The sequence below is a fragment of the Corylus avellana genome, chromosome 2 (genome assembly GCF_965113065.1).
Source record: "Corylus avellana chromosome 2, dhCorAvel1.hap1.2, whole genome shotgun sequence".
In the NCBI taxonomy this organism is placed as follows: Eukaryota; Viridiplantae; Streptophyta; class Magnoliopsida; order Fagales; family Betulaceae; genus Corylus; species Corylus avellana.
The window spans coordinates 13420724-13448463 of record NC_142491.1 but is presented as its reverse complement, the minus strand read 5'-3'; the positions used below and the strand labels follow the sequence as shown (position 1 = coordinate 13448463).

Sequence of the window (27740 nt, the reverse complement as noted above, 5' to 3'; positions counted from 1 at the left end):
GATATACTTGGAGACTCATGCATTACTCTGTATAAATAGATACTTTTATACCTATATTTTTATGAGCATGTTTCGTAGACCTTGAAAACAACATGATGAAATTTCAAAAAAAAAAAAAAAAAAAAAAGATAACACGATGACTAGAATACTTTATTTATTTATAACAATAATAATACTATTAAATATCAATGAACTAAAGTATATACAATTTTACCATTGGCCTTCATAGCCTAATGGTACCCACCATTCAATCATGGAAGTCTTTGTTTCATCCATCATGCGTTTTGAGATTTTTTTTTTAAAGAAAAATTAATCTAAATTTTCTTTCCGACATCAAAACTATTGCAATGACACTTTTTTTTTTTTTTCTTAATATTGATTTATTAATTAATTTCAATACTATGAATGGAATTGACTTGTAAATACTATTTACCAACTGTTATACGACTACCATACAACTTGATAATGTTAGAGTAAAAATTAGGTCTTGGATCAATAATTGTAGGAAAAAAAAAATCAATGACTAATTTTCACTATCATGTTATCCAAGTTGTATTAAAATCGTATGGCAGTCTAGCTATTATATAACATTACTCTTTTGAAATAAGCTCTGCAGTTGATTGGATTCTATTATGAGAAATTTTATTTAGTAGACTGTTATATGACAGTTATACAACTAGTATTACATGGTAGTGAAAATCAGACATTGATTTTTTCTTTTTTTACAAGCCCGTGTTGATCTAAAGTTTGATTTTAATTGTATAGCATTCTACTAAATAGCGTTATTATTCTATTATATTGCCACTGAGTATTGCTTATCTGTCGGTAGGAAAAGGAAGTTGAGTTATGGAAAACAGGGTCTACCCCGCAGCTAGTGATCCCAATGGAAAAGAAGTTGAATTGGAAGAGTTGGCCATTGACATTCCACTAGCCCTAGAGCCTGCACAATGGCCTGAGTGTTGTATCTACAGAATTCCCAAGAAACTTCGTAGGGTAAACAAAGAAGCCTACATTCCTAAACTAGTTTCAATCGGCCCATTTCATCACCGCCAAGATGAATTGAAGAACATGGAAATACAAAAACTAAGATATTTGAGGGAATTCTGCTATCGGACTAGGAAGAAGCAAGAGAGACTTGCAAGCATCATTGAAGAAAATGAAGTAAAAATTCGCCATTGTTATTCAGAGACCTTTGAACTCAGCAGCAAAGAGTTTGTAAACATGGTTCTATTGGATGGTATTTTTATAATTGAGCTGTTCCTAAGGACCCGTGAAAAGGAAAATGATTACATATCAAGTCAACCATGGCTGAGAACTGGTATAATTCATGACTTGATATTACTTGAAAATCAGCTTCCTTTTTTTGTTCTTGAGGAATTATATATGTTCGCCTTTGATGACTTTTCAAGTTCCAACCATCTCGAAGAAGATGCTCCCTTAGTGAAGCTTTCCCGCAATTTCTTTGATTACTATGATCGGCAGCAAGAGTCCATCATTGGCGAGGAAGTAAAACATTTCACAGATTTGATAAGATATTTGTTGTGTCCACCAGATCTTCACCCTACACAACATTTGGATAATATTTATTTTGCCACAAAGCTCGACAAGGCCGGATTGAAATTCAAACCAGTTGAAAAGAGACGATTACTTGACATAAAATTCCCCAAGAACAAGTGCTTGAAATATTGTCCATGCTTCGATTTTTCATGGCTCTTGGCTTGCTTGCCATGCTTGAAATGCTTTCCATGGCTGAAAAGCATGCAACGTGTTTTGGAAGTGCCACCCTTTGAGGTAGATGGCAATACAGAAGCTCTTTTACGAAACCTCATTGCAATGGAACAATGTCATTATCCATCTAAAGCTTACATATGCAATTATGTTTTGCTGTTGGATTATCTTATTGACACTAAAAAAGATGTGGCTTTGCTTGTTGACAAAAAGGTCATTGTCAACAAACTCGGCAGCAATGCAACAGTTGCGACTCTAATTGATAAACTCGGACAACATATTGTGGAAGGAAAATCATGTTACTATGATCTTGGTCGAGAACTTAACGAGCACTATGATTACCCTTTGAACCATATCGTGGCATCCCTCACAAGTACGTATTTCCACAATTTTTGGAGAGGCACTGCAACTGTTGTAGGAGTAATTGTTCTAGGTTTCACTTTTTGGGGTTTCCTTCGGCCTTTTGTCATAAAGGAGTCAAGCATTTATGGTTAGTGTTTGTTGGATTGCATCTAAACTTTCTAGTCCTGTTTGGCTTGTGATATCCTCACCATCTTCATGGGTTTTATGAATTATTTCCATTTAGTGTGTTTGATGCAGAACAAAGAAAGAATATTAGTTTAGAGTTTGTGTTATTTTGTAATCGTTTTTTATACTTTGTTAAAGTAATAATTAAGTGATTAAATTTACCTATTCCTATCAGCTTAAACTTTTGGGATAATTAGTCATTTAATATGGTATTAAAGCCAAAAAGTCATGGGTTCAAACCCTGACTCCGTCAAATCACCTCCATTAAAATTAAATATTCTACGTGTTGGGCTTCACCTATTAAAAAGGTATAGAAAAATATTAAAGTAATGATTAAGAAATTAAATGTACATCTTTCTATCAGTTTAAGCTTTTGAAATAATCGGTAATTTAACATACTTAATTTATGTTTTTAAAGAGTCCGTATTTAGTAATGGGCTTAGCCCAAAAGTTGGTCATATGAAGGTTAGGGTTTAGTGTTTTATCTATTTAGCATAAGTTCCAATTGTATTTTAGGAGACGATAATTAAGAAATAAACAGATTTTGTGGTTATGAAAGTTGTGTTTGCTATTTTTCTGTGGTGAGACTCTATGTTCCGGCCTAGTGAGACCCTAAATTTATCCAATTGGTGAGACGCCAATCCTTTATTTTTATTTTGTTCTTCATCCGTATTGCGTCAATGTTACACTTCAATACATAAAGTCTTCTACTCGATTATAATGACTAAGATTGTAATGGATCCCAATATTAAATGTTCAAGCTAGCTTGATTCATTTAATTTTTACTTTGAGCTCGAGTCAAAGTTGAATTTACATCGACCAAGATTATATGTTTAAACTCAATTAATTTATTTTTCAAAGAGACTTGAGCTTATTTGCAAATTACTCAATTATAACTTATTCATTTTTATATAAAAGCAAATATCGTCATCATTGTTTATATTTTTCCATAAATTCATACTAATCATTACTTATTTACTTATTGTTAAGATTTTGACATTTGAGTTAATGAAATAATTTTTTTTTTTTAATTTATAAAAATTAAATTTACGAACCTTATATTAATAATTATAAGTCATATATTTGTATCATGAACTGGATTAATTTATTATTATTATTATCTTGAAACCTTTTATATAATCTTAATCAATCAATCTCGATTTTTATATAAGTATGTTGTATATGCATACATTATCCATCCACTGATACCTCCATACATACATAGATACATACAGACATATAAACGTTCAAAGGAAACGTTGAAGGACTTGACACCGTTTCAAATTCTCCAATTTCAACCAAGCTTCCTGCACTGATTTATCTCTTTCTTTCTTCTACTAAATTAAAAACACACACATATATTTCCATTGATAAAAAGCTAATCCATATCAAAGAGTTACTTTTTATTCGTTAAAATACAAAAATTATACCTAGACTTCGGTCAAATATTATAAGTGAGTAACTACATTCTATTTTTCTTTTATCCTCCTCAAAATTGTTGTAACTTTTAAAATTATGATCAGATTTAAAATTGATTAGTATTGAATTTTAATTCAATAGTAAATTTAAAAGTCACATCAACTTTAAAGATAAAATAAAAATAAACTAATAGTATATAGCAATACAAGAGGTGCTTTTATGTGGCCTTGGTGCAAATCAAGCATTTTGTGCCCTCCAATGAGAGGTTGACACATCAACCTCGAATAAAAATATCAAAGGTTAGCAAAACACCAAATCACTACCAAACTCCTCTATCTCTCTCACGGCAGCCACCTCTGAAAATCTCCACCACCCAAGTTGAACCCACTGCCATTACTAGCCTAGACGCTGCTGTTGCCCAAGTCAAATGCCGCCGCTAGTTCTGCCGATGCTACTCCACCGGGTAAGTTTTCTCTCTTCCAGGATCTCTGAGAAAAACCCAAGACCATCGCTGCCTAGGCCAAATACAGCCCCAGGACTGCCGTCGCCCAAGCCAAGAGCACTGTTAGTGATTTGGTGTTTTGCTAACATTTGAGATTTTTGTTTTAGGTTAATATGTCAATTTCTCACTGAAAGACACAAAAAGCTCAATTTGTGTCAAGATCACATAGAAGTTATTCTCTAGCAGGACTTCTGTTGCTTGTCTTTGTTCACTGCTTTTGTCTTGCATGCTGCTCTTAGACTAGGACTGTATGTTTTACGAATTTTTGTTTTGCCATATGAAATATACTATTGTAGAAAAATTCAATGATGACGTCTTTGCATGCATCAACTCATTACCTTAAACCTTAAAAGCTAAACAAAAACCCTAGCCGCACAGTTGGGGTTCTCCCCCTCCCCCCTCCCTTCCCCGACTCTTCCCCCCTCTACCCCTTTTTCTTTTGTTACAAGCTCAAGCCCCACCGCGCAGGGTGTGCCATCCACCATTTATGCCATGTCTTTTTCTGGGGTTGATAGGGTTCTTGATCGGCCTGTTCAAAGCTCGATCTATATCATTCTATTAGACCCACCTCGACATGCGCCACTCCACCGCGCACACCAGCCTCATCCACTTCCAACGGCACTTGTCGCTTCTGATTCCAGCAACCCCACGACGAATCGTGACTCACACGCGCCTGCGCGTGGTTTTTTCACTTTTTGGCTAGAATTATCCGACAGCCTTCCTCCGGTGGTGTTTTGTGGGTGCTTTTTTTTATTTTTCCCTGTATTTTCCCGTTTTCGTATTTTGTGGTCCTGGCCTGTTGGGTTGAGGATGTGAATAATTTCCTGGCTTGCAAGTTGAGAAGGATGATTTTCGGTAGGAGAATGCTGCTACCTATGTATCAGATTGAGTCTGTCTGGAGCAAACCTGTTGTTACAACTGAAGATTAGTCATGGGTTAGCGGATTTTTATGTCATAGATAGGTCTTGAATGTCATATTATTATGTATGTATCTATGACTTGTAACCTTGTAGCTCCGGCTATGATTTTCTGACAACTTTTGCTCTGTAATGTAAGAGCTTTACTCGTGATCCTTCATCAATTAATGAAACTAGAATGATTTTCCTAAAAAAGAAAAAAACACATTACCTCAAGATATTTTGAAAACAATTTTTGGTTTAAAGAACATGTCAGCATCTATAGATAACTTATCTATAGATTATATAGGCTATAGCAATAGATTACAAACTTTTTGGGGTCAACTTAGAAAGGTTCGTTTCTCTATAGAAAGTAGCCATTACAGGAAGGCTATATATATATGGCACTGTAGTACCGAACGTTCGCTGCTTTTTAGAACTGCTCTTGCAAAGCTCACAGCTTTTTTCTACCCTATAAATATTAAATACCCCTCCCCACTCAACCCCTAAGCTTCATTTTCACCCTATTGCCCTCTAGAACTATTGCCTGAGTGTTTTTGTGAATTGTGAGAATTATTGAAGGAGGAAGATTGATTCCTTGGAGGCCTTGCTTCGAGCAGGTAACCTTCTAAGCTTACTTTGTTCCTTACGTAGTAGTTATATCACTTTTCCGAGATAGCTTATTTGTTGGTTTGAGCTCCTAGTTAGGTTGTTGTCTTTAATCTTGGTTTAGGCTTGGGTTAGCATTTAACTAAGATTAGGTAGCTTAGTTATAGGGTTAATTTGGACTTTGGGTCACTAGGGACAGCTGTAAAGGCATTTTAAGAATTTTAGACTTTCAAACCGGACGTATGCTGAGGACCACCGTACGTACGCTCTTGTCTTTAGTGAGGACGTACACTGAGGACTGTTGTGCCAAATATCTACCTAAATTAGTAGGTAAATAATGGTACGTTTTACTTGCAAGTGCACATGGTCAACATAGTAGTATATAGTGCAAGTATAGGATCATTCCCACGAGGATTGCTGAATTTTGCTTAAAAATAAATTCCTTAAGTAAAACAAGATTGATTTTTTTAAGTGATGATAATAAAAGGTATGGCTTTGATATCTACCACTAATTATATTCAGCTAATATAACAATATGTCAATGCTTTGATCATATTATGCATATCTAATGTTTGTCAACCTAAGGGCATGGCATATACTCCTTAAGCTATAGATCTCCCTAAGCAACGAGTTAGGCATGGCGTATACTCTAACTCTTTTCTTTTCTAAGGGATTTAGCATGGTGTATACTAAGTTGTTCCTTAGGAAAGCATATACTCTATGGAAATCGACAAACACATGAAGCCTAGGGCATGGGCGTATACTCCTGATTCCCCATGTTGATTAACCCAAGAACCGCGGTGTGAATTCTTTTGTTACTTTTATTAAACCCAGGACTCGGCCATCCAAATTGATTTAACTAACTAGTCCATACCACATGCATATGTTGATCAGGCACACACATATGAGGAATTCATGCAGGTAGGTGTTAATCAAGTTAAATAGCACAACAAGATTATTACAAAGGCGCCAATATTGAAATATTAACTAAACATAACTAGGGCTTCAATCTAGTCCTACTAAATAAATTAGCTACACATAAAGTTGATGTTAAACATCTTCATAAAATAGAAAAAAAGAAAGGAAAAGAATAAACCCGAGACTTGAACTTGAAGAGCTCTTATTCTCCTCCTTACAAAGCATACCTATTCTAGAGGCTTAAGAGTCTATTTATAGGCTTTAGAAGTCCTTGACAAACTAGTAAACCTAGGGATTTCTTAGGGTTTCAAAACCTATTACAATTGAAAGTTGGAAAACCCTAATATGGAAAGGAAGACACTCTGGCCGCCACTTGATATGTCTCATGTGCACAGGTGCGACCGATCGCAGCCCGTGTGCACTCGATCGCAGGTCTGCGATCGATCCTTTTTTGTTATGTGCTCGATCGCTCATGGCCTGCTTCGTGCTGTGTCTTCTCTAGTACTGCACTCGATCGTAGGGAACCTGCGATCGATCGCAGTGTCAAGGGCTCCTAGATTTACTTCATTTTCTTCCAAAAGCTTACAAAAATGTGGAAAACACAAAAATGAATTAAAATGACATAATTAACTAAAACCAAAGGATTAAAACATGCAAATTAAGGGCTGAAAATATGAATATTTTAGCATTTAATAGGAACCACCGTACGTACGTTGACAATAGTACAAGACGTACACATGGGGACCACCGGACGTTCGCTGGCAATAGTACGCCGTACTCTGTAAATAGTACATGGACGTACGCCCTTATAGTACTAGATGTATGCTACTTTTGGGTTAACCCCTGCATAATACCTAGATGTACGCTACAGCCTTTAGACCGCTGGATAAATAGTACCGGACGTACACTCATATAGTAACGGGCGTCTGTTACTTTTTAGAATAGTTGGTAGTGCCCTCAGCTTTTTCTCTCCTATAAATACTCCCTACCCCTCACCCTTTACGCTCATTCTCGCCTTAAGCTCTTTGAAACCCCTGTGTGAGTGCTTTGTGAGTCTTGGAGAAGAAGAGGTGATTCTTGAGGTTTTTCGCTTCAATGAGGTAATCTTCTAAGCTTAGCTTATTTCCTAGTCATTATGCTGTTTAAGTGCTTTCCATAGTTAGCTTAGTTTTTAGTTTTGAGCTTCTAGTTATGTTGTTGCTCTTAATCTTGGTTTAAGCATGTTTAGCGTTTAATTCTTGTTGAGCATAATTCCTTTTGCATAGAGGTGTTGTTTTAAGATAGGAGATCTTAGGTCTCCTTTTGGTAGCTTTAGAACTAGTTTAGGAGGATAGGAGGACGGTTGAACCAAATGAGGTTCTGCCTAAAACTCTCTGAGCAGACGTACAGCCACGAGACCGGACATACGAGCCTTTTGGACAGACGTACGGCCACGGACCCAGACATACAGTCAGGAGTGTTCCAGGGAATGCCACTTTGGCTAGTCGTCCGATAACCATTGTTTTCATGTTCTAAGTTTGTTTTAGTTGGATTTAGAACTAATGATAGGTCTTTTTTCAGTGTTGGAGGTTATGGAGCCTCGAGGAAATTTTATGGAGGAACTTTACGACCCGGGTGAGTACAAACTCACATGGATGCTTGTTGTTACTTTTTCCGCATTGCACGTCTATTTTATATATATTAAATATGCATATTTTGCAACTCTCCTGAAATACATTTTAGAACTACTGTAAACTCTCTTTTACGAAAACGTATGTTGATTAACAAGATAATGATGAGGCTTGTAAAACTATGCACGTAAAAGATTGATAAGATTAATTGCACCGTATGACATGATACACTGGTACATGCGGGATAATGGCCATGGGCTTACTATGCAAGTTAACTTTATGGTCAAATGTGTGTGTTGTGAGCTTTGGATCCAATAGTTTCTTGACCAGGCGCAACAATTCCCTAATGGATGGATGGTAGAGTACAATATTCGGGGCACCGGTATTGTATTACAGGTCCCTCGGGACAGCGCCAACCCTGCTGAGAATGAGTAATATCTCGGGTAGATCATATGGTTGAACTATTACTGTTACTCATGATTATAAAGATATATTGTATTTATATCACATCTATGATAAACTGTCATAATATTGCATGTGCTTTATAAACAACTGAGTTCACTATTTAATGACAGGTACATCATGTGCATTTATACTTACTAAATCGTCGAACTTACTATTGTATTATTTCCCATTTTTTTTTCATATGTACAACTATACAGTTATAGATAGTTTAGTAGAGATGGATACCGCGAAGCTTCCAAACATTGTGGAGGATTCGACCCGAAAGATGCTTGAGGACTTATTGCAAACTTAGGTTGATGCTCATGGTAACTAGTGCTAGTGGGTTAAGTTGTAGACTTAGAGCTTTTATTCATGCTTGCATATTGAGGTTTAGCATGAATCCCTTGTAAAGATGATGACTTGTATAGTATGATTTTAGCTACTTGATGATCTTTTGGTGGATGCTTTGATTGTAACAATTATGTTTATAGAATCTTTTTGTCCGCTGTTTGGTATCCTCTATTTTTGAGGAGTGGAGGTCTTTGAGTCTTGTTCAAAGTGGAATAAGGTTGAACGACGAACCGTGGAATTAATTACCAATTAATTAATTTTCGAGGCGTTACACCACCCGAGGTCGGACTCGGTCAAGCTGCGAGTGTTATGGATGGTAGCGTACAATAGTCGGGGCACTGGCATTGTATTACAGATCCCTCAGGACAGTGTCAACCCTGCTAAGAATGAGTAATATTTCAGATAAATCATATAGTTGAATTATCATTCATTCACATAATTATAACATGTACTATACCTATACTGCATTTATGAATAACTGTTATAGTCAAAATGGTGCATAGTTTATCAAACGGAGTTCATCACTAAATGCCATAAATACTATGTACATTTTTACTCACTAACGCCTTAACTCTTTATTTTTCCCCCTATATTATGTATAATTGCGCGGTTTAGCTAGCATAGAGGATGATACATACGGACAACCAGCTGGTGGTGGCCAAGGACTTGATTCAAATCATTTTTGAGGACATGGACCCAATTTGGCTAAAGTCCATGTGAGACGATGGAGGAACCATACGGGCGGAGATGATTGAGATTGTCATCATGCTGACATTACTTAAACTTAGGTGTTGATTTTGTTATCTTATTTTCAAACAATTATCTTGGGTTGTAATCTATTTTGATGATCGGTATTTGATCAGTACAATTTGAAGATCTACTTATGCTATGATGTTTTATCATTACTCTATTTTTTATGATTGTGGTATTTAGTTATTGCTTTCTTATTCTTGTAGGTGAAAGTCTTCCACTGTATTCTCTCGCTTAGGAAATGTTACTATCTCTGATTTTGTTCTGTGAGGGACAAAACTGAGAGGCAAACCATGAATTTAATTACTAGTTAATTGACTTTCACTAGACATTAAAAAAGAGAGGTTTGGTAGCGATTTGGTGTTTTGTTAACATCTTATATTTTTGTTTTAGATTAATGTGTCAACCTTTCACTAGATGGCACAAAAAGAATAACTTTTATATATGTTGTTTTGACACAAATTAAGTTTTTTTACGAATTTTTGTTTTGCCATTTGAAATATACTATTGTAGAAAAATTCAATCATGACGTCATTGCATGCATCAACCCATTACCTTAAGATATTTTGGAAACAATTTTTGGTGGCGATACCATGTCAGCATAGAGAAGTTATCTATAGAATATATAGGCTTTGGCAATAGATAACAACCTTTTTGGGTCAACTTAGAAACGTTCGTTTCTCTATGGGAAGTAGCCATTACAGGAAGGAATATATATATGTACCATTCTTTCCGAAGTCCACTCCATTTAAAAAGTGCTTTATAGTGGGAGCTATCAAATATGACAAGGAAATAATGAAGGTGACCTCTTTTATATATGTCTTTGCTTGCCATAAAATAACTCATAATTTCATGAGTCTCCATCAGGGGGTGGGTGGCTAGGACTTAGGAGCCACCTCCTGCTGCCCCTTTTGACGGTGTTCCCTCGGCAAGCACAGAGGGTCAGGGGTGGTCACTAGCCATCTTCCTTATTAGAGATTGACGGAGGTATCAAATTTAGAATTTCAGAAAAAATAATAATAATAATAAAAACCCACATTTGAAGGCCTTATCAAGCTCCATAGCCATGAATCTCCATGTATATAGCTCTCCATTGTGGGCGAGGATTATAGGTATCCATGACCACGGAAGTAAAGGACCAAGGAAATTATGGGTAATTAACTAGTGAAACTTTTTCTTTTTCTTTTTTTAACAATAATTAGTCCAAGCCAAATAGAGGTCTTGATTTGAAAATATCCGAAAGAGAATAACTTATATAAAAATGTTGCACAAAAGGGGATTTTTGTGCCCACCATTCACAAGCTGACATATCAACCAATTTCACAATAAGAAAAAAGAAAAAAGAAAAGAAAAAAAAAAAAAAAAAAAAAAAAGCACCAATTTATACACTATATGAAATAAAAAATTATTTTAAACAAAAAAAAAACCCCCAAAATTGAAGGGGTGGCCGGCACCCCAAAAGGGGTTGGGGGCGGCGGCAGGCCATGGGGTGGCTCGCCAGCCTTTCTCTCCATCTTCTGAGAAAAAGCAAGACCGTACCCCATATTCTTAGAAAAAAAATAAGAATCCATCTTCTAAATCTGTGTGTTGGCTTTTGCAGAAAAAAACGATTTTAAGACAATCAACTCTCCAGCTATCCACATTAAAGATTGTATCTCTCCAAGGTTCCACATTGAAGACTCCATCTCTCTAAGGTCTCTCTCTCTTTCTTTTTTCTGCCGATTGACCATAAAGTTGTATGTTATTATAGCTCTTTTGTCTTGGGAAACATGGAAGCAACTAACATGAAAAGTGAAAACATGGAAATGAAAACATGAAAAAGTGAAAACATGGAACTCTTCTATGGTACTGAGTTTTGATTGATTGTGGGTTTTGGAGTTTCAGTTGGTGGTTGATTTTCTGTGGGTGTTTATTCTTGATGGTGGTTGATGGCCAATTGGGTTTTTTCTCAATTGGTGGCCGATTGGGTTTATTCTCGGTTGGTGGTTACTCATGTTTGCTGAGATCTCCATAAGAAGGTGTAAAACAGTGAGAACCACCCCCAGATCTGAATGGGTCGCCCGCAAGAACCACCCCCCAAATCTGGCTGGGTGGCCCGCGCGGCAACCCAACCAAATTGGGGGTGGCGTGGCTGGCTTTCTACGGCCCCTGTCTCCTTTTGGGGTGGCCGGCGGGGGAGGGGTGATTTCAATTTTAGTTTAGTTTTAAAAAAAAAAAAAAAAAATCTCATATAGAGTATAATCTGATGTGGTTGTGTCGGGTGAAGCTAAACAGTACGTTGGCGTGTGTGGTACGCCAGCGTGCTGTGTATCACGGTCTGGTTGTGTCTTTGTTTTAAATATAAGTTTTGTGAAATTGGCTAATGTGTGAGCTTCTAATTGGTGCACAAAAATCCTCTTTTGTGCAACCTCCCACCAAAGATGCTTTATATTCAAAATAATGATCTTAATGTCATTAAATTAGAAATTGGAGTGCTATTAGAAATTGGAGTGCTAATAATAATAAAAAAATACTATCACTTATTTACATGTTGCCCTTGTGAACTACCAATTGTCATCAAGGCCGGCTCAATATATTTGGAGGCCTTAGGCGAAATTGTAATGTTGGACTTTATTTTTTTTTAATATTTAAATATTAATTAAATAATATTTATTTTAATTATATTTTTATATTTTTATAATATTATTATTATTTTCATTCTTATTGTTGTTTTATGACTTTTAAGTTTAACTTTAACCTAGTTGCCCAAAAAAATTGATGTGGCATATTTGTTTTTTTGAGTTAATTGGCCTTATTTTACAATTGGCTTATTATATTGAGGCCTTATTTGAGAAGCCTTAAATTTTTATGGGAAAAAATTTTATGCCTTATTTAAAAAAAAAAAAAAAAAATAGGCCTTAAGTTAAAATAAAATTAAAATTTTTTTTAGGCTTTATTAAAATTTTTTTTGGGTCTTATTAAAAAAAATTTTGAGCCTTACTAACTGGGGGCCCTAGGCAACCGCCTTATCGGCCTAGCCATTGAGCCGGCCCTGATTGTCACAATCAATCCCCTTCAACTAGCCCTTCAGTAAGCCAAGATCGTTAAAAATAGAATATTAACCACATGTTATACACATGCTTTTTTTTACGTACAATGACAAAATTACCCTCAAAATTTATAAATAAATTTAAAAAAAAAAAAAAAAAAACACATAGCACCACCTCCCAACACTTGTAAGTGGTTGGCCAACCACCCCGAGGTGATTGGAAGTATCCACCCGAGATTTGGGACAAAACTCATTATTTAATTGTCCTGCCAGAACCAATACCTCATATGCATTACAAAACTTAAAACATAGGAAAACCAGTGAATGATGCCGAGGTAGGTGCTGTTATGGTATGTCTTTTTTGGCAAAGCAAAATGTTACAATCAACCAAAGTACAATTTATCTATCATTTTTAGGCTTTTGGCCTTTTCTTCTTTCATTGTTTTCGGGGAGGGGGGGAATGACATGAGCTTCCCTTCAAGTTGGGAAAAATCACACGTCACTCTCACTTTATTATGTGGCATTTCACTTTCATCTCAATGATAAAAAAAATTAAAAAAATAAAAAATAAAAAAAAATTGTAGTTATAGATGGTAGCCACGTGAAAGGACCTGAGACACTTTCACTTTAACTTTAACTTTCACTTTCACACTCACTTTCAATTTCACTTTCATGGTGAAGTACCCTTTAACTGTTTTAATGGTGGCTTTCTTTGCTTAAGAGCTGATTGAAATTGCGTTTGAATAGTTTAAAAGTGTTTTTAATACTCAAAAAATTTATTTGAAGAAAAAAGTATTCATTTGATAAAAAAATATTAAAAGCACTTTTAAGGGTTCGAAAAACCTAAAAATAGCCAAAACACACTTTTGACAAAATCTTAAAAATGAAGCTTTTGCCCAAAAGTTCTTTTTGACTTAAAAGTTCTATTTCTCAAACGCAATCTCAAATAGGCTCTAACGCAATTAAAAGCTTTAAGAGCCTGTTTGAGATTGTGCTTCAGAAATAGAGCTTTTAAGTCAAAAAACGATTTTTGGCAAAAGTTTCATTTTTAAGTTTGCTAAAAGTGTGTTTTGACTATTTTTAGGTTTTTTAGACCCTTAAAAGAGCTTTTAATTTTTTTTACTAAACGAGTATTTTTTTTGTCTTAAAATGGACTTTGAGTATTAAACGTATTTTTAGGCCCCTCAAACACAATTCCAAACATACCTTAAATCCTTGAAAATACTTCTATTTTTTTTTCAAATAACAGTTACTAAATGGATTTTTCATATGCCCCTTAGTTTGACTTTTCTATTTTCATACATTCCCATTTCATTGGACAGGGTAATGTAATATAGCATGCGGCGTGCGTCCAAAAAAAAATTTTTTAACAAAAAAAAAAAAAAAAAAAAAAAAAAATTTTGCACTGTCGTGCGTGGGCGTGCCATGCACGACGCGTGCTGCCAATCAATACAGGGTAAAGATATAGAGCACGCCCGGCGTGCTTCAACAGTGAAGCACGCCGGCCGTGATTTTTTTTTTAATTATTATTTTATTATTTTAATTTTTTTTGAAAACAACAAAAAAAATTTAGCCTGGCGTGCTTCACTGTTGAAGCACGCCGGCGTAAGTTGTATAATGACTCATCAATACATGTCCGTTTTCATACACCTACCTCGGCATCATTCATTGGCTTTCCATTTTTCATGCCTAGTACGCATTACAAAACTAAAAACTTAGGAAAGCCAATGAATGATGCCGAGGTAGGTGTAAGAAAAATGAATGATTTTCCTATTTTAATACATGCCCATTTCATTTGATTTTTTCTCGAAAAACTTCACTTAACCTTCCTGAATTATCATTATTTTTTGCAATCTTTACCATTTAAAGTTAAAAAAATATCAATTTAGTTTATCGAACTTTATAAAATTTGCAATCTCACCCCTCCCACTAGGGTTTGGGGTTAAGTTAGATGGTCAAAAGATAAATTGATCATTATACCCAGATAAACTTTATAAAATTACAAAATTATCCTTAAAATACAATTAATTTTTTATTTAAAAAAAAAGTAAAAAGAAAAAGAAAAAAAGAAAATATGGGGGCATTTTGAGAATTTCCTATCACTCCATTAGGATTTAACAAAAATATAAAAAATAAAATAAAAATTCCAACTAAGGGGTGAGGTTGTAAATTTTGCAAAGCTTAATACACTAAATCGAAAGTTTTTGAACTTTAAGAAGTTGAGAGAAATTGCAAAAGCGATTAAATTTAAAGGAGGGTTAAGTAAATTTTTTCCTATTTCTTTTTAAACACTTCTCAATATTTTTTAGAAAGACTTTTTAAGTTTATGAAACGAATATACTTTACATATAGCATTTAAAAAAAAAAAAAAAAATTGGCCCCTTCCAAAACACTTCTTAATTTCACATGTTTTAAATCCCTTTTTAGAATTTCTTACCAAAAAAAAAAAAAATACTTTTCAAAATTTTACCAAACACAAAACAAAAACAAAAACACTTGAAACCACACAATTGATCACAAATCATAAGAATCAAGCATATTTCTTTGTTCCCTTCATGTTTTCCCCTTTGGAATGATTCCAATTCGTTAAAAAAAAGTAGTGATTCTCTAATACTATTTTACGCAAAGCATATATATATATATATATATATATATATATATATATATATATATATATATATATATATATATATTCTTTTATTTAATTGCATAGAGGGATTAGAATCAGTCTGTGATTCTTTCCTCCTCTTTCAGGTAAACTACAAAAATAATTGAATTAGGTTGCTTTTGTAATATTTGTTAAGTTTCATGTTAAAAACAAAACATCATGAAATTAATTTTACTTGACATTTTCTTTGAATTTGTTTTTTCTTTTTTAATTGAGCTAACTCACCTAAATATTCTTTGACTTTAGATCAGATGAATTTTTAATCTAACGGCTGGAGGGCTCACTCTACCTTATGTGTTATACTTATCTGCCTACAAGTTTACAAATACCGTTGACTTGACTTGTTCATGTATTTTGATGAAATAATATTTTATATCAAATGGCGTAATGTATTTTAAGTGTTTTTTTTTTTTTTTTTCAAATGACTGACATGAAAAGTCACTTAAAATACACTATGTTAGCTAATGTAAAATGAGTATGAAAAATATCATTATTTATTTTAATTGGGTTATAACTCGATCTCTTCTCAACAAAATTGGCAAATTTTTCCTTTAAATTTGATTAGAGAAAGTTCTTTCAACTCACTCTATAAAATTGTCACACGTCTCTTAAACATGTGAGAAACACATTTTTTTAAATAGAATTTTCTCTAACTCTTTTAATGCTATTAAAAACCCGTGATCTTCACACATGTGATTAAAAAATATATATATTTGTCACATAGTAAGAAATTCATGGCAATTTTATAAATATATGTTCAACTCTTTGTTCAAAATGAACAGTACTAACAAAATACACTAATATATATATATATATATATATATATATATATATATATATATAGTTACCACCCCTACTAAATTTCAAAGAAAAACAATATACTAATAAGTAATGATATTTTTCGTACTTATTTTACATTGGCTTATATGAATGTTTTTTTTTTTAATTAATGTAACGACCGAGGAAAAAGCGTTAGTTATATTTATGTTATCACCCCAAAAATATTAATCAATTTGAAGTTTTCCTATAATTACTTATAAAACCCAATTTCACATAGTAAATAAACAATGCGAGATTTAGCACCATGAACATCTCGTATAAACCATTTACTCTCTATGTGGATTACTCATCTTCTTAATATGAGACCGATATATTACACTTAAAATACGTCATGTCAAGTTGTCAACCTATATAAAATAAATGTGATAAATAAATGTAAAAAGTAACATTACTTATAAGTAATGATATTCTTTACATTTACCCACAAAAAATGTCACTCTTCACATTAAATTCACACCAACTCATAGTCTGTTTCATGTGGATGATATTTTTTTAAAAAATAATTAATATAAAAAAAATCACTTAAAAATACAGCACATTAACCAATACGATGGGAATAGAATCTTTGCTCGTCTAAGATTTTTACTTAACTTATTAAGTCAACTACATTGTCATGAGGAGGAGCTTATAATTTGAAATACGTCATTAAGCAATAGCTTTAGACTTTAGTGAAGATTTGGGTAATGGTCTCCTTAATTTTTTTTAATCATGTAATTGTACTATTTCTCCTGCCAAACAAGACAAAATTTCGAGTGGATTACTTTACCCAATATCAGAGTGGATCTGAAAGTGAAAAATCTTTTCTTTTTTTTTTTAAACCAAATCTGAAGTGAAAGATACCTCTTTGTACCCTATTATTATTGCTCACCATTCTATTTTTAGTATTAAAAAAATGTAACTTCTACCTCTCCAGAAAGGGAAAAGTAAGAAAATATCCAAGTAAAATTAATGAGAGTTTTTATGGGACTATTTGTTCCAAATGTTTTAGATAATTTAGTTTAGAGAAACGCTACGGCTCTTTTTGGTGTTTTTTTAGTATTTTTTTGATCTTATATAGATATTACTTTTTAATAATAATAACAATAATAATATGAGGAACGAGTGGAGTAAGTTTTTTTCTAATTTAAAAAATATATATATATTTACGTTAAATTAGGAAAACACCAAGAAAAACCATGGTATTCTTCTTTAATTTATTTGAGAAGGTGAATCTCATAAAATTATCTTATATTATTATTTAAATTACTAACAATTTAAATAACAAATTACACCCCTCAAGAAAAAAAAAAATAATAAATAAATTACATAAAATTTCAATAAAAAAAATACCCGCATAAATTATCTACTAACTCATTTGTAGCTAATTTATGAACAAACAAACAAACATACATGTATTTTTTGCCATACATGCAATTTTATTTATTTATTTTTTTTTGGTATGTTCACACAAAAAGGTAAAATAATTTAAATTAATGATTTTTATTTTATTAGACGATTAAATTAATTCTTAGAGATTACATGTAACTTTATTATACCGATTTGTACGTTAAAAAAAAAAAAAAAAAACTGCAATCCATCAAATCATTCTGGATATATTTTTAATTCAAAAAATTCAGAATCTATTATTTTAATATTTATGATGATATTAAGTACAATAAATTCAGGAAACTATTATATTTTTTAGATATATTATAGTTCGTTATAAATTAAAGTAAACTTGCAAAAAAACAAACTAAAATTTTAAAATTACATAAAAAAAATAATAATAATAAACAAAATTGACTCCATTCCGAACATTACAGGCTTACAGAGGGACTTGGATCTGACACTCCGAAATCTCTCCCCCATGAATCCAGTTCTCAGACGCCTAAAAATCTACACCTCCCCCTCTTTATCGCTATCTCCCTGATAATCCCACAATTTCCTTTTTATGGGCTTTCTCACTCACTGGCTCTGTCCAATCCCTCCATGGCTGTCATCTTCTCCACTGATTCTCTACTCTCTGCAAGAATGAAACAGTCACCTCCATACCCTTTCTTCAGAAACACCCACTTCTGAACAACTCTGAAGAATGATAGTTCTTAGGGGTAGAAGTCTGATCTGGGTGTTTATGTGAAGCCAGCTCTGGCTCTCGGAGTGTGAAATTTTTTACTGTTCTAGTCTTTGTAAGACTAAGTTCCATTACTCTATGGGAAGAGAAGTCAGATAATGATAGCTCTGTGACTTTTTCGTTTTTGGTTTTGAAGTGGGATTGGGAAAGTTGGGTTTTTGAAGAATTAATTTCTTTTATTGTTGTTTGGGAAAAATGATATCTTCGGGGATAAATTTGGTGATGACGGTGATTGGTTTCGGGGTGAGCACCATGTTCATCGTGTTCGTATGCACGCGACTCGTTTGCGCTCGGATTCACTTGAATGCTACCAGGCGCTCCTTACCAGTCGCTTATAGATCTGATCTCAGTATCGTAAGCCATTTCTTTTTTACTGTCTTTGTGTTATTTTTATTTGATTTGGTGTATTCAAAAGAATTAGTCTGTTTTTACTTGCACAAGCTAGGAGTTTATTTTGGCATATTCCATAGTCTGGAATGCGAGAGGATTCCAATTCCCATTAAATTTTTTAATTTTTAGGAAAAAAAAAAAAAAGATTGTTTATACAGTGGTTTTGATAATTTGTTCCTGTAATTTGAAAAACCATTGATGTGGGTTTCACAGGAACTACCAGGGCTTTTGGTTATAGTTTTCTTGGAACGTTTATTGCTTTTGCTGTCTATCTTATGTAATTTGATTACCGTGTTTGGTTGTACAAGCTAGGAGTTTTATGTTGGCATATTCCCTTGTTGGTGGAATTGGAATTCCAAATCCCATTAATGCAAAAAGAGAATGATTATCTATACAAGGGCTTTGGTAATTTGCTTCTGTATTCTGGAAAACCATTGATGTGGGTTTCACAGGAACTACCAGGGTTTTTGGTTCTAGTTTTCGTTCAACTTTTATTTGTGTTTGCTGTCAATCTTATGTAATTTGGTATCTTGCCATTTTGACAGTTCTTGCATTTATAGGTCTCATACTAGTTTGTGTTTTACTCGACAGTCTTAACCGACCATTTTAGTTGAGCTACGCCATATGTTTTGAATTATTGGGTTGTCTGTAATATAATTTATGATTGGTTTCCTTTCTAGCAGTTCAACTATCTTATATAGATTACTCTGCCTTGGCCATGCACTTGCCATCATTCACTTTTTTATCGTACAGCTGGAGCGAGGTTTGCATGGTCTTGAACCTGTGGTTGTAGCAAAATTTCCTACAAGGAAGTTTAGCGATGAATATTTCTCGGCTTCAGAAAATACTCAGTATGTTATTTGTCTTCTTGTTGAATTCCTCAATGTACTGGCTTTTATGTGTTTCTTTCAAATCCTATTATATATAGGTGAATGTTCTTCACTCTAGATGTTTGTTATGTATCTAGCATTTTCAAGTTCTGATATTTTTGCTATTTTTCCTACTCTAAAAGCATGTACCATGTGAAGTGTGGGTGAAATATACAATATAGTACCTGTATTATTCTTTCATCATTTTCGGCTTCATCTAGCATTAGGGTGAGCCATGTGGAGTTTGAATGAGTTACTGTTGGGATAATAGTCTGAATCAAATTTTTGGCAATTGTTTTCTTATATCAATACATTTTGTAGTTATTTGGCGTACATAGAAAAATTCTCTTGGACAAGTTTTTGTCGTTAGGTGGCTTCAAAAGTGCATTCTCCATCAAATAGATAATTTAAGGAGATGGAAAGAGACATAAAGGACAGAGCAATCAATAACAATATAATTCAGACAATGAAGGTAAATTGAAGAAAATGATGAGCAGTTGTAATGTAACAATAAATGGCTGCTTAAAAATTGATCTTTGGGACTAAAGTTGCATATAGTCATCCATATCTTATATTAATTATGTCAATACTCCTTCCAGCGAAAAATTTGAGCAGACCAATGCACATACCTAGATTTAACTGCATAAAGCAAGCATCAACTTTCTCATTGATTGACCTACCTTTGATGCTCTCTCTCTCTCTCTCTCTCTCTCTCTCTCTCTCTGACACACACATCTATTGATTTTGTGAGTTGATATTTTTGAAAGAATTTGGTTGGATTAAAAGATAATCTAGTTTTAGGAGGACGGCTAACTCATATTTAAGAATTATTCTTGACATCTCCTAGAATATTCTTTGTCAATTTGTAACTTAATGTCTTTAACCTTGATGATTCAAATTAGGGAAAATATACTTACCTCAAACTCATACCTGTTTTGCAAAGACACCATCAAACTACCATTTGTGAATTTGATCCCCTCAAAGTACCATTTTGTTGCAAAAGAGCCCCTTCATTAGCTTTTGGGTGGGCAACTCCTCTTCCCAATATGAGACCCGGGTGTTACTATCCGACCACCCTCAAAACAAGAGGTGACCACTCCATAGGCTTTTTGGAGTGGTTGAACCATCTTTCAACCTTAATTTGGCCATCCCTAAAAGCCTTCAAGGGGTGATCGCCCACCCCATCAAACTTTAAGGGGTTGTTGCTCACCTCAAAAGCCTTCAGGGGATGGTTGACTACCCTGTCAGCCTTGAGGGGGTGTTTGGTCACTTCAAATGGTAATCGACCACCCCTTTGCCCTCTCTCTCTCTCTCTATTTCAAATCAAATATACGCATGTGTATGTCACATACGGCATTTTCCGTTCATATTAATGCAAACATCTAAAGGAAGAGCCAAATCACAATGAAATGGTAGCTTAAAGGGGTCTAGTGTCAAATTGGTAGTTTAGAGCAATTTGTGTATTTCAAGTCCAAAATACGCACGTGTAGGTCATGTGCACTATTTTCCATTCTTTTTAACGCCAATATGGGATAGGCTCTTTTGCGAAGGCCATCCCTTTGAGAAGTCATCCACTTCTGTATGTAGCAGTGTTGTAAACGCATGTTGATTAATCCATTGACCCTATGCAATAGGCAAAGCTGAGTAAAAGAAACTATCTCTTGGTCATACCACAAAGTATGATGAACTCACTTACAAACCTTTTTATAATGCTTTAAGTCTGGCCATGCAGAATAATCTTGGCATTAATCCATGACGTCATTTCAGTTTGGTTTTGCAATACATATATATATATATTTTTTTTAATGTGGTGGTACCATTAGAGGTTTGTATGTTATATCATTCAATGTTTAAGGGTTTTCTTTCCTTCATGCTTTCTTCTTGTTTTCCTCATAATTGCTTGCCATATATGTTTTGATGAATCAAAGACTGCAGTTTTTATCTCTTCTTGGTACAACGTGATGCCTTGCCCTTTAAATTACAGCTTAAATGAAGAAAAAGGTTGACAATCTGGTTAGTTCTGGGGAAGAATGAGAAATATATATATTTTTTAATAATGTATATGACTTCATCTGCTAAGCACTCTTTAGCATCTTCTCTTTTATTCTTTGTTTCTGTTTGATTCTTTTCTGTTTCAGTTTATTAAAATTTAGTTTTTTTTGGTTTATTAAAAAACAGAAATTAGTTGAAGGTTAAATGTTTGGTAGCTTATGCGAAGACATCTGTGCTGTGATATTCTCATAAGCTGGTTGCTTGTAGGAGTGCTTTAGATTTGGGATTTTATTTTCCTTCAACATAGTCATTTGCATTTCCTGCTCATATACCGTACTAATGAAATTTTACATATGTGGCAGATGCACTGTTTGCCTTGCAGAATTCCGCGGTGAAGATACATTGCGTATCCTCCCCTACTGTGGGCACTTCTTCCATGTTACCTGCATAGACATATGGCTGCAGCAACATTCAACATGTCCTGTTTGTCGAATATCATTGCGTGAGTTGTCCGAGAGAAAACGGTTGATGCAGCCCTTGTTCAGTTCAGCTGTTCGATCCAATTACAGGGCGGAGTCCTTCAACTCCCATTCTTTTCACTGTCCACTGAGAACCCATGGCAGCCGTGGGATGGACCCAATTCAAGAGGATCGTTGTATGCCTGAGGGTAATAGAGCTGAAGCTGGGGAAAACATCTCCCCATTAAGTGAGGGTGATCAGATCACAAAAGACTCAGTAACCAAGCATGTAGAAAGCCCCTCAAATCCCTAAATTCATCAATTTCTTGGAATCTAAGCTGCTGCATTAATCAGGAATTAGGATTAGTTGGAGATTCAAATGGGTATGTCTGAAGATTTGGAATTGAATCCATTGGAAGTGTAACCTAGGAAGTTTATTGTTTTCTACTTTTCTCTTGTGGGTTAATGTATATATTGCAAAAAAGTGATTTGTTTTTACCTTTCTCACTTCTCCCTTTGACAGTGTGTAGCATTGGCAGTTTTGTAAGTTTCAGTTGTATAACTAGAATTATTTGAAGAGCTTTGCAAACCCCCTTCCCTTGAAGAAGCATATGTAGCTTCTTTTCATTTGTCGGAATTTAATAGGTTATGTGATTGTCAATATTTTTGTTTGTTTGTTTTTTTTTTTATTTATGTTCTCAAAATAAATACGTTAATAAACATCTCAAAACACATAACAACTTTTAATAAATATGTATTTTGTCTTTGTCTTTTGCAAAACTACAAAATAAAAACTAGTTCTTAGAGTTGCGTTTTGGGATATTTTTGTCTTGTAGTAAAGATTTGGAATATGGTAATGTTACTCACGGGGCTTGGGCTTACTTTCCTCAACAAATCAGATTCTCTTTTTCCATCATTCTATTTCTCTCCTTTGTATAAAAGAAAAGAGACGAGTAACCTTATCATTTTTAAGTCAAAGCCAAAAAAAATAATATTTTTCAACAAATATATATATTGGTATTTTGTGCGACAAAAAATAATAGTTAATAAAAAATATTTTTTAATTTTTAAAAATGGTTTATATTTTTAAAATGGTTAAATATCTTTTTACTCCTGTAATTTAACAATTTTATTTTTTGTTTCCTAAATTTTAGTTTCTATCACATGAGGTACTTCAAGTTTACATAAAGACGGAAATGGTAGTTTCGTCAAACTTCCGTCCAAAAATTGATGAAAATTCACGTCAACGCCCATAAAATCTTGACACGTGTCCACATACAAAATTTAAAAAAAAAAAAAAAATGGAATTAAGAACATTAAAAAATTAAATTAAATTAAATTAAAATTAAAAAAAAATTAAAAAAAATTAAAAAATTGGAAAGGGGCGGCCGGAAGCCACGGTGGTTGGCCACCCCCATTTTATACAAAGAAAGAATGCTTAGAGAAACAAAGCCGGCGCTGTGGAACGGTTTGCGGAGAGAGAAAAATGAGTTCAGGCAAAAGTAGAGAAGTCGCCATGAATTGGGGTTTTGCAGAGATTGATCGATCAAACCCCAACCCTAATTTCTCATTTGGGTATGTGACAGAAGAGAAGGATTTGAAGGCTTTTTCTGTGGTCGTGACAGTGAAGCAGTGGAAGGGAAATAGAGTGTGGATTGAGGAAGAAGACAGGAGGGGAGTGAGGGAAATGCAGAAAATAAAAAGAAACCGTTCATCACTCACTCCCCTCCTGTCTTCTTTTCTGCAACTTGGGGGTGGTTTCCCGAGCCACCCCAAAAAGGGCCAGCCACCACATGGGGGTGGCCGGCCCCCCTTTCTAAATTTTTTTTTTATATATTTTTTTTAATTTAATTTAATTTTTTTAATGTTTTTAATATATATATATATATACACATGTCAAGATTTTAGGAACATTAACGTGAAGTTCCGTCAACTTTTGAGCGAAAGTTTGACAGAGGTATTATCTCCGTATTTATATAAACCTGAGGTATCTTCTGTGATAAAAGCTAAGCCGTAGGGGCAAAAAATAAAGTTATTAAATCACAAGGGGCAAAAAAGTATTTGACCTTTTTTAAAAACCGTAAACCAATTTTCGAGTTTGAGCGTCACATTGTCAAATTGACAGACCTCGAAACCCTACCAGGACCCAACCGGAACACTGTCGGCACACCTTTGGGACCCGATTAGGACCAAGCTACATCACCACTAAGACCTGGTCGAGACATTTTCGTAATTTAAAATTTACTATGATTGAATGAATATATATATATATATAATTGAGATTTTTCCATATGCGCCAAGCACTAGAAAATGCTTTTCAAGAAATTATTTTTCAAGAAAAAAAATTTCTGTTAAAAATATTTTACGTTGAAACAAATGAACATAAATATAATAGAGTATTTACCTATTGAAACCGTTCTTATCATAACTCATGTTTACCTTAAAAGCTCTTAAGCATAAAGTTATTATTGCAAATATATATATATATATATATATATATATATATATATATATATATATATATATAATTGAGATTTTTCCGCATGCGCCAAGCACTAGAAAATGCTTTTCAAGAAAAAATTTTTTTGTTAAAAATACTTTACGTTGAAACAAAAGGAACATAAATATCATGTCAAAAAAAAAAGGAACATAAATATAATAGAGTATTTACCTATTGAAACCGTTCTTATCATAACTCATGTTTACCTTAAAAGCTCTTAAGCATAAAGTTATTATTGCAAATATATATATATATATATATATATATATATATAAAAAAAATTGAGATTTTTCCGTATGCGCCAAGCACTAAAAAATGCTTTTCAAGAAAAAAATTTTTTGTTAAAAATACTTTACGTTGAAACAAAAGGAACATAAATATAATAGAGTATTTACCTATTGAAACCGTTCTTATCATAACTCATGTTTACCTTAAAAGCTCTTAAGCATAAAGTTATTATTGCTTTTATATATATAATTGAGATTTTTCCGTATGCGCCAAGCACTAGAAAATGCTTTCAAGAAATCATTTTTCAAGAAAAAAAATTTATGTTCAAAATATTTTACGTTGAAACAAAAGGAACATAAATATAATAGAGTATTTACCTATTGAAACCGTTCTTATCATAATTCATGTTTACCTTAAAAGCTCTTAAGCATAAAGTTATTATTGCAAATTAAACCAACAAGATATCAAGGTCTTAAGCATAAACTTTCCAAGCAATAACCATTATCTAAACTAGCATATTAATTCTAGATGCTCAAATCTCTAACTACAAAAATATAGTTAAACAGTATCTAAATAATGATATACTATGCTAACAACAGTATTAGAATCGAGATTATACTAAAAGATTACCTCTCATGGAAAACAAAGCTACAAGAGAGCACATTCTCTTTCCAAACTCACTTTCTCTCTTACACTAGGGCTTTCTCAACCAAAAGATGACGAAAATGGAGGCTAAGGGTGTAAAGGGGGTATTTATAATAGCTCACACACATACATAAAAGTTGTGGTGCCAAAGTTAATAGCTCTCACGGACTTCGAATGTTCGAAATCTAACCTTGAACATTTGGTCCTGATCATTCTCTATCCCATTTCGAACGTTCGGCCCAAGCAGGAAATTCTGAAAAGTCCAAAATTTTACTTCCATCCACTTGGAACCAGCCCTAACACAATTTTTTTTTTTTTTGGTGTAAATTCTTACTAATTATAAATTGTTTATTTGTGGTTAAGATTTATTATTTAAGTAGTTGGAGAAATTAAATCAAATCTTAAACAATCTAATATTGAGTTTGTTGTTACACAGTTTTTCGAGATGGTGACGTGGCACGCCTAGAGGTGGTGCTGACAACTTTAGGCTACACACAGAAAAGAACAAACAGGATTAGAGCCCCGGTGGTGTTCCGGCAGGGGAGCTTCGATGCCTAAGTCATAATGTGAGAAAAGAATATCTAAGCAACCAAAGTTTTCAGAGTTAGGATTGCGCTTACCCTCAATGAAAATCGGGACTTGTATTTATAGGCATGGAGTAGAATTTGTTTCCCGCACGTATCGGGACTCCTATCCCTAAATTCCTGTTTTGCAGTTATTTGATAAGGGTAGGAATCCTAGAACAAAGTGATAAGGTTTTTGTTTGGGTTAGGTAACCTTTTGAATTTGAATAACAGCTTATCCCGCTTATGTAGGGATTGTTTGTAAGTAGATAATCATCTACGTTGTAGAGTTTTTTGAATGTGAGATAATGATCACTTGGACTAGTTTGAATACTTGCGTATCCTTAGTTGTAAAATAACAGTTTTACCCTTGGCTCGACTTATTTGCTTTCGGAGTTACATCTCGGATTTGGCATCTATTACCTCCCGAGGAGTAGTCTCGGACTCGTGTCCGGGACCTCCTCGAGATACGAAGCCTCCTCGGGGAAAGCTTGTCCCAGGCCTTGTCGGATATTTCGTTTAGCTTAGGACGGGTTTGGGACCCGTTGGGCTTTAGGAGCGGATCCATGGCCCAACAGAGTTTATATGTTTATCTTATAGTACATATTTACAATTATTAAACACACATAAACTCACACAAATACATATATATCTATATTCATCCTCATAATTAAAATAATTAAAATTATATTTATTATATTACGAAGAAAAATATTTTTATCTTTTCAAAATACTTAACATGTTCTGATTACAAAGTTTAAAATAATAATAATAATAATAATAATAATAATAATACTATAAAAATAATGAAAATGAAGATATATCAGCTTATACAAGCCTATATAAATCGAAGCGAACTTTTACAAGTTTAATTAGTTTAATTCATAAGCCTAAATTTTTGTTCGTTTAGAAACCAAACCGAGCTCGAACAAAAATTTACGTTGCAAAATTGTCTTTACATTTTCTTCTTTTATTCAAAATATACGTGAAATGTGCGAAACAATTACTTAAAGTGATTATCATCAAACGTTGGGCCAATACTTTTTTGGGCCGCTGAGAAAAATATATAATGACTTTCGGGCCCATCGGGATGACATGGCAAATTTCAAAATTTGTTATTTCCATTACGTTATCAGAACATCATCAAAATTGAACCTTAAACCATTGCCCATTTGCCACCTCATCCAGTGCCCACATGGCCACATGTGGGCCATGTCCCCAAGTTCGTTTAATTTTTACCATAATCCTGAATATAGTTGTAAAAATAAATTCTATATTTCATACTTTCTTCTTCTTTTTTTCTCATTTACTGATTTGACACCGTCAATTAATCCTTAATTTTATTTTATTTTTTCAAATAAAGAATAACACATAGACCGATTGAAAGTAATATTAATAAAATAAGATAAAAATGTAGCGTATAGCATTATGTTATAATTAAACTAATTATGACTTGTCAGGGCATACGACGGCCTCGTAACATCTCCGGTGACCGGAAAATTCTGATCTCGCAGAAACTAGTGGGGGCAATGGGGGGTGTAGCCTTTGTGGTGGCGCTACCTGTTGTCCGTTGAGGCCATTAGGGAGAGATTGGGGTTTTTGCCGGAGGTTTGCCTTGGCAGGATCGAATTCCCTATTACGTTTGTCTCTTCAAGAGAGGCATTCAATTAAAGTTTTCTCTCTAGTTTATACTA

At 33.8% G+C, this 27740-nt stretch overlaps 2 protein-coding genes across 3 annotated transcripts; both read left to right on the top strand.

Annotated features, from left to right (window-relative positions):
• Nucleotides 1-846: 846 nt before the first annotated feature.
• LOC132171678 (UPF0481 protein At3g47200-like) lies at nt 847-2223 on the top strand. The gene has a single exon (XM_059583054.2). The coding sequence runs from the start codon at nt 847-849 to the stop codon at nt 2221-2223; it is 1377 nt and encodes a 458-aa protein (XP_059439037.2).
• Nucleotides 2224-18096: 15873 nt separating this feature from the next.
• Nucleotides 18097-22781, top strand: LOC132167732 (putative RING-H2 finger protein ATL61). 2 transcript variants are annotated; one of them, XM_059578756.2, is made up of 3 exons: nt 18097-18755; nt 19545-19642; nt 22015-22781. In XM_059578756.2, exons 1-3 carry the CDS (start codon nt 18597-18599, stop codon nt 22421-22423), a joined length of 666 nt encoding a protein of 221 aa, XP_059434739.1. In that variant the 5' UTR covers nt 18097-18596; the 3' UTR covers nt 22424-22781. The 2 variants fall into 2 exon arrangements, with proteins under 2 accessions (XP_059434739.1, XP_059434740.1); XM_059578757.2 differs by having other exon boundaries at nt 18605-18755; nt 19475-19642.
• The last annotated feature ends 4959 nt before the right edge of the window (nt 22782-27740 follow it).